Here is a 7,691-nt window from a genome sequence, read left to right as displayed (position 1 = left end):
AAAATTAAATAAATGGGTGAACTCCCGCTTTAATAACCCAGCTTCTTGGTCTTTGATGGCAACCCGGCTTCACCTTCCTTTTTAAAACACTACACTGCTGGAACATTAACCATAACCGGCCCCCAGCCGACCCAGCTCGGAGACGAACCTTTTCCCCCCGCAGTGCAACCATAACCGTATTCCAGCAGACAACGTTCCACTGGAATAATCCCCCATAAGGGTCCCATCCCACCGATGAGCCCACCACCATTTCCATCACATCTGTAACTGCCACCATCAAAGACCACCGAACACCGCCAACCCTTCCGCCACGGCTGTCATGACAACCTTACCATAGACCTGAAAAAAATAAAAAAAATAAAACGACACCAAAACGCACAACACAACACAGGGTGGGTGGGAAAAACCTGCCTCCTTGTTAAGTTTCTTCCCGCACTTTGCCACCACGACCCCTCCCCCTCCTTAAATAATACTCCTCCCCTCCTTGTTTTCCACAGCTTTTCCTTCCAACCAACCAGCTTCCTTCCTGCATTAACTCCTTGTTGCCCTACCTCCACCCAGTCATGCCCGGCCCTCCGTTATTCTGCCTTTTGTTGTTTCCACTCCGGGCCTCCCTGGTTGATGAAGAAAAGGGAGAACCTTGCTGTAACTGTCCGCTTATCATTGTGGATCTAGTTCAGCACTTACTGCTGGGTGGAACATTTCTGCCTCCCTTTGGTTCCCTGGGGAATGTTTTGATCAGCAGGATTACAAGACCACTCCTTCTTCCTGTCTTAGAAAGAAAGCCTTTTCCTGTATCTCAGATGCCACATGTTAGCTGTCTGCATAGGATTTCATGGAAGATGTCTGCAGAAAATCCCTAAAGCTTAAAGTTTGTACCCCCCTTGGCAAGTGGATCGAGGTATGCAGAAAAGTGTGCATTGTTATAAAGGTGTATATGTTCTAGAGATAAACCCTGTTCATGCTGTTTGGTTTTAAATACGCTATATGATCCAAGACACTTTGCATGTAACCATGTTTCTTTGAATGTTCAATGTAATTAGATGTGTGTGCAGACAACTGTAATTAACCCTGTAACCCCCTTTTTGGTGACAACTGTAAATAAGTGTTTTGTATGTCATTTACAGTTTTCACGGTGCTATGGTGCTATGGTGCTATGGTGCTTACGATATTCATATTTACGGTGCTCAAGGAGATAAAGAAAATAATATTCAACCCTGCTGCGCACCTTTGTTCCGAAATAATAAAACTACTGCACCCGTCAGAAGCTCTCCTCTTGTTATTTATTCGATGCCAAAGGGGCCGTAACAGTGAAAACTCGTCGCTGCGGTGGAGACTCGACATCACCAGCTGCGTCGCTGTCTTCATCGAACTGTGAGTAAAGGCTTCCCAACGCCTCGCAAGACACGTGCGGACGCCATCTTGGCAACAGAGACTTGGCTAAAAAAGTAAACGTGTCACGTGGACTTTTAAATATAGCGGGCTCTTTATATGTGATCCGGAAGCCGCCCTTAACTAGTATGCGAGCCAAATAGTTAATATTTTGCTAAACCAGTGATCAAGTTATTATATTCGTGTTTAGAGGCCTAGTGTCAGATTTAAAGCAACGCTATCTTCCAAGTTCCTAATCCACTAAACTGCAGTTATTTAGGTAAAGGGTTAATTGTCTGGTTAGAAAGTGTCAGCAGTATATTCGTTTAAAACATTTTGTAGTACTGTATGCATTGTTTGCTAATCTTTAGTTACAAGTGTGAACACCTGTTATCTGTTGTAGCCCTTAGTAGCAAGTTTGAGCCAACACTCATTCAAGTTAGGTTTCAGGCACACTCACACTTGAAAGGCAAAGGCACACTAGAACAAAATGTTGTCACCTGCTGAAGAAACAGACAAACCCACAGAGTCACAACAGGTACGATTCAGCTCTAGAGAGCGAAGCCTAACAGAAAAGGGCAAAGAAATGCACGAAGAAACAGTTAAGAAAAATGAAAAGGCATTCAACAAGGTGTGCAACTCTTGGAAGGAGCTAGCAAAGGAATGTAGGACAAAGTTAAAAGGTTTCTGCTCAACTGAAGACTTTAATACAAGATTGAAAGAGATTAAAGCCAAAGAAGCGTTAGTGCACCAACAGTATGAGTCCATGTGCCGAAATAATTCCACTACCCCGTACGTTGTTAAGAAAATGGATGCATGCACCGCGTTAACGGCTGAAATCTGCAACCTCATCAGCAAGCGGCTAGAGAATGTAGATGAAATCTTTAACGATCAACTTGAGAAGGAAAGGGTGAGGATGGTGCTTAATAAAGAAGAGCATGAGTCAGTCTTTGGAAACTCAGAAACAGAAACTGTCCTCTCAGAGTCATTACCAGACTCCAACGCAAGCTCAAGAGCCACTTCCAGATCTAGCAAACGCGCTGACGCAGAAGCAGATCTTGCAGCCAAAATAGAACAGGCAAAGGCGACGCAACAGATGCGCGAGGAGCAAGCTAAGCTGAACAAACTAGAGGCAGAAATTAAACTGAAGTTGGATGAGGAAAAGACAAGACTACAACAGCTACAAGCAGAAAATGAAGTCAAGGTAGCTGCAGCAAGAGTGAAAGCCTACAACGCTTATGATAGTCTTGAAATTTACGAACAGGAGACAGACCACAATGTGCAATACCTCTGCCAAAATAATGAACCACGAAACTCATTGAATCCAAAGGCTGTGCCATTTCAACCTTCAAATACACCACTTGGGGTGTCAAGACCAAATGAAGAAGTTAGTCTAACCCCAGGACTTGCAAGTCTGCTTATCTCCAACCGTCTCCCTATACCTGAACCAACTGTATTCACAGGTGATCCTTTGAAGTTCATAGATTGGAAGATATCCTTTATGGCGCTGATTGATCAGAAACCACTCCCTGTGTGCGAAAAAATGCTGTACTTGAAGAGGTATCTCGGTGGTGAAGCTCGTAAGGCAGTGGAAGGGTTCTTCTACCGAAATTCAGAAGATGCCTATCTAGGTGCTTGGGGAATCCTACAGGACAGGTATGGAGGTCCATTCATAGTGCAAAGAGCCTTCAGAGAAAGGTTGGCTAAATGGCCAAAGATATCAGCAAATGACCCTGTAGCATTAAGAGAGTTTGCGGATTTCCTTAAAGGTTGTGTGGAGGCCATTCCTCATGTTAAAGGCCTAGCTATTCTAAATGATTGTGAAGAAAACCACAAGCTTCTCAAGAAACTGCCTGAATGGATCGTGCGCAGATGGGGTCGCATCGCCGTGGACGAGCTGGACAAGTCCCAAGAATACCCAACCTTTGCTCGTTTCACAGAGTTCCTGCAAAGGGAAGCTAAGATTGCATGCAACCCCATTGCCTCTCCTTTTCTCCTCAGTACCAAGACTACAGATGAGAGAATTCCCAAGAGAGCCAAGGCGCTCAACACAAGCACTCAAATGAAGCCCTCTACCTTCAACGTTCCAAATATCTCAGCTTCAAGACCGAAACCACCTTGCCTAGTCTGCAAAGACGAAACACACGGTGTCGCTAAATGTCTGACTTTTGCGGCAAAGACCATCGATGAAAAGAGGGCCTTTATTCACGAAAACCATCTCTGTTTTGGTTGCTTAAGAAAGGGCCACACTACAAAAGACTGCAAAGGAAGACACACGTGTAGCATATGCAGTCGACGTCATCCAACCTGTTTGCACATACAGAGAGACACTGAGCCTGTCAAGGCATCAAACGATGATTCAGTAGGCATGAGAAATAAGGCAAACGACAACGTTCCCAAAGTTATGTCCCATACTTTGACAAGACATACGTCTGCCACATCATGCATTGTTCCAGTTCTGTTGTCAGCTACTGCGGAGCCTCAGAGGGAAATCCTCACTTATGCCTTACTTGACACACAGAGTGATTCAACCTTTATTCTTGCAGACCTGGTATCGAAGTTAAGTGTGAGCACCAAGCCATTACAGCTAAAGCTCAGCACAATGACAGCGGTTGACGAAGTTATATCAAGCCAAATTGCTCACGGTCTGCAAGTGCGTGGCTTCAACTCCGAAGTTCAAGTCCAACTCCGTCAAGCCTATACAAGAGATTTCATTCCAGTAGATAAGTCTCACATCCCCACTAAGGAGACTGCACTCCAGTGGTCACACCTCAAACACTTGGCAAACAAGTTACAGCCACTTCAAGATTGCGAAGTAGGACTACTGATCGGTTATGACTGCCCATCAGCACTGGCTCCCTTGGAGGTTGTTATCGGCTCCGAAAATGAACCCTTCGCTCAAAAAACTATGCTCGGCTGGAGCATTGTAGGATCAGCAAATCCACATCTTGATAGACAGGGTAGCCAGAGCTTCGTACACAGAGTCGCAGTGAAAGAAATGCCAATGCCGCCAGTCGCTGATGTGTTAAAGGCTTTAGAAATGGACTTCATTGAAAGAAATTATGAAGATAAGTACGTGTCTCAAGATGATGTTCGCTTCGTGCAGTTTCTCTCGGAAACTATAATGAAAAGGAAAGATGGACACTACGAGATGCCGTTACCCTTCAAAGACAACAGTCAACTGGCACTACCAAACAATAAGAGGCTGGCCCTTATTCGACTTCATCATCTAAAGAAAAGATTAAAGGGAAATAGACAGTACCATGAACACTACACTGCATTCATGGAAGAAACAATCAGAAGAGGTGATGCAGAACCAGCCCCTTCATTATCAGAGGAAGAGACAGTGTGGTACATCCCACATCACGGGGTTTATCACCCCAAGAAGCCAGACAAGTTAAGAGTTGTCTTTGATTGTTCAGCAAAGTTCAAAGGCATCTCCCTAAACGATACCTTGCTGACAGGTCCCGACCTGATAAACTCTCTAGTGGGAGTCCTCTGTCGCTTCAGGAAGGAAGCAGTTGCTGTGATATGCGACATTGAAAAGATGTTCCATCAGTTCTATATCCCCTCAGAAATGCGCAATTACTTAAGGTTCCTTTGGTGGGAGAACGGTCAGTTGGAAACAGAACCGAAAGAATACAGAATGGCAGTTCACCTTTTCGGTGCCAGCTCCTCTCCAGGATGTGCCAATTTCGGCCTTAAGTATCTTGCACGACAACACAAGTCAGAACATCCCTCAGCATCAGCCTTCATCGAGAAGAACTTTTATGTCGACGACGGCCTAACTAGCGTTCCAACAGTCAGCGAAGCTTCGAATCTAATCCTCGAAACTCAAGGATTATGTAAAAATGCCGGCCTACGACTGCATAAGTTCAACTCTAATAAAAGGGACGTCCTGTCCTGTATTGCTCCGTCAGAAAGAGCAACAACTAGTGTGCCTGTCAAACTTAGCCCAGACTCAACAACAGAAGGACAAGTACTTGGCATTCAGTGGTCAATTGAAAACGACACCTTCAGTTTCAGTGCTGACATAAAGCATCAACCCTCAACTCGTCGTGGTATCCTGTCAGTCGTAGCCTCCCTTTATGATCCTCTAGGCTTCATAGCCCCCTTCATACTGAGTGGCAAGTGCATTCTCCAAGAGCTTTGCCGCAGAGGCATCAGTTGGGATGAAGCACTTCCTGAGAGCTTGTGTCCACGGTGGGAGGCTTGGAAGAGTAGTCTGCAAGCTTTAAGGGAAATCAAGATACCCAGATGTTACCATCCCCCAGACTTTGGTAACAGAATGAAAGTGGAACTACACCACTTTTCCGATGCCAGCAACATAGGATATGGTGCCTGTTCGTACCTTAGGTACAAAAATGACAGAGATCAAGTCCATTGCAGCTTCGTAATGGCCAAGGCAAGAGTTGCACCAACGAAGATTGTGAGCATCCCAAGGCTTGAACTCTCAGCTGCCGTCACTGCAGCAAGGTTGAGTGTCATGTTGAAGGCAGAACTTGAAATAGAAATTGACAAAGAATTCTTCTGGACAGACTCCCAAGTAGTCTTAGCCTATATCAATAACCAAGCAAGAAGGTTTCACGTGTTTGTAGCCAATCGTGTTCAACTCATAAGAGAGATTACAGATCCAACCCAGTGGCATTATGTGGATACGACACAAAACCCAGCCGACCATGCATCCAGGGGTCTACATGTAGCGGATATCTCCACCTCAAGTTGGTTATCTGGGCCTAGTTTCCTTTGGAGATCTGAAGTGCACGCATCTTCAAGCTCTTCAGCAGAACTAATTGTAGACGATCCTAAAGTCAAACCCATTACAACCCTTGCATCACAAGCCAATGAACAATTCTGGAGTCGGTGGAAAAGAGAATACCTCATGAGTGTTTCCACAAGACAGAAATGGCACACACCTCGACGTAACCTCAAAGTAAATGACATCGTCATAATCAAAGAAGATATGTCTCCCAGATGCCAGTGGCAACTAGGACGTGTAATTGAAACTACAATAGAAAAGGATGATCTAGTTTGTCGAGTCAAGGTGTTAGTAGGTGACAGAAGATTGCAAGATAAGAAGGACTATGTATCAAAACCTTCAATTATTGAACGTCCTATTCAAAAGCTAGTAGTTCTCATAGAAAGCAAATAAGTTCAGTTTTAGTGATACACTAGCATACCACCACACAAGACAGTAGCCAGTCACAGAGGTACCTATAAGCTAAATTGTGTATGATGTACCATGTTTTATAGCGGCCAAGGTTATGTTCTGTAAATTATGTATGACTTTTAGGTTATGTTCATCATAACATAATTTGGTGGGAGTGTAACTGTCCGCTTATCATTGTGGATCTAGTTCAGCACTTACTGCTGGGTGGAACATTTCTGCCTCCCTTTGGTTCCCTGGGGAATGTTTTGATCAGCAGGATTACAAGACCACTCCTTCTTCCTGTCTTAGAAAGAAAGCCTTTTCCTGTATCTCAGATGCCACATGTTAGCTGTCTGCATAGGATTTCATGGAAGATGTCTGCAGAAAATCCCTAAAGCTTAAAGTTTGTACCCCCCTTGGCAAGTGGATCGAGGTATGCAGAAAAGTGTGCATTGTTATAAAGGTGTATATGTTCTAGAGATAAACCCTGTTCATGCTGTTTGGTTTTAAATACGCTATATGATCCAAGACACTTTGCATGTAACCATGTTTCTTTGAATGTTCAATGTAATTAGATGTGTGTGCAGACAACTGTAATTAACCCTGTAACCCCCTTTTTGGTGACAACTGTAAATAAGTGTTTTGTATGTCATTTACAGTTTTCACGGTGCTATGGTGCTATGGTGCTATGGTGCTTACGATATTCATATTTACGGTGCTCAAGGAGATAAAGAAAATAATATTCAACCCTGCTGCGCACCTTTGTTCCGAAATAATAAAACTACTGCACCCGTCAGAAGCTCTCCTCTTGTTATTTATTCGATGCCAAAGGGGCCGTAACACTTGCAGTGTCAGGCCCGGATATTAATTGAGCAGTCTTTGCTCAATAGAGTACCAAATTAATATTCGTTGCCACTCTAGTCGGAGTGGGTGAAGTGCCCCCAGACAGACCCCTCTCACAAGCCTGGCAGCCGAAGTGTCACTTAGGATTGGCTGGGAGGAACAGATCTCTCTCACAGACCTGGCTGGTTGACACCGGCCAATTAGGCCTAGGTGTCACTGACTAAATGAGAGGGGGGACGACAGGGTTAAGTGAGCCTCATCCCCCTCCCTTTCTTTTCTATAGGGGACGTCCCATAGGTTGGCAAGGGACCAATAGTTTTTTGGTTGG

The 7,691-nt window shown here is 44.5% G+C and overlaps 1 protein-coding gene and 1 long non-coding RNA gene across 2 annotated transcripts; both read left to right on the top strand.

Moving 5' to 3' along the window:
* The first annotated feature begins 650 nt into the window (after nucleotides 1–650).
* LOC120913033 lies at nucleotides 651–6,953 on the top strand. Its single transcript, XR_005743475.1, has 3 exons — nucleotides 651–901; nucleotides 1,128–1,374; nucleotides 6,830–6,953. It is a non-coding gene; the product is annotated as an uncharacterized LOC120913033 (long non-coding RNA).
* Nucleotides 1,381–7,314, top strand: LOC120913032. Its single transcript, XM_040322705.1, has 2 exons — nucleotides 1,381–6,953; nucleotides 7,180–7,314. Exon 1 carries the CDS (start codon nucleotides 1,862–1,864, stop codon nucleotides 6,521–6,523), a length of 4,662 nt encoding a protein of 1,553 aa, XP_040178639.1. The 5' UTR covers nucleotides 1,381–1,861; the 3' UTR covers nucleotides 6,524–6,953; nucleotides 7,180–7,314.
* The last annotated feature ends 377 nt before the right edge of the window (nucleotides 7,315–7,691 follow it).

Source organism: Rana temporaria, chromosome 9 (genome assembly GCF_905171775.1).
Source record: "Rana temporaria chromosome 9, aRanTem1.1, whole genome shotgun sequence".
In the NCBI taxonomy this organism is placed as follows: Eukaryota; Metazoa; Chordata; class Amphibia; order Anura; family Ranidae; genus Rana; species Rana temporaria.
The sequence above is the reverse complement of the archived record's forward strand: the minus strand, read 5'-3'. Positions and strand labels throughout refer to the sequence as shown.

Coding starts and splice junctions, on each gene's coding strand:
- LOC120913032 (XM_040322705.1), top strand. CDS start 1,862: ATGTTGTCACCTGCTGAAGAAACAGACAAACCCACAGAGTCACAACAG.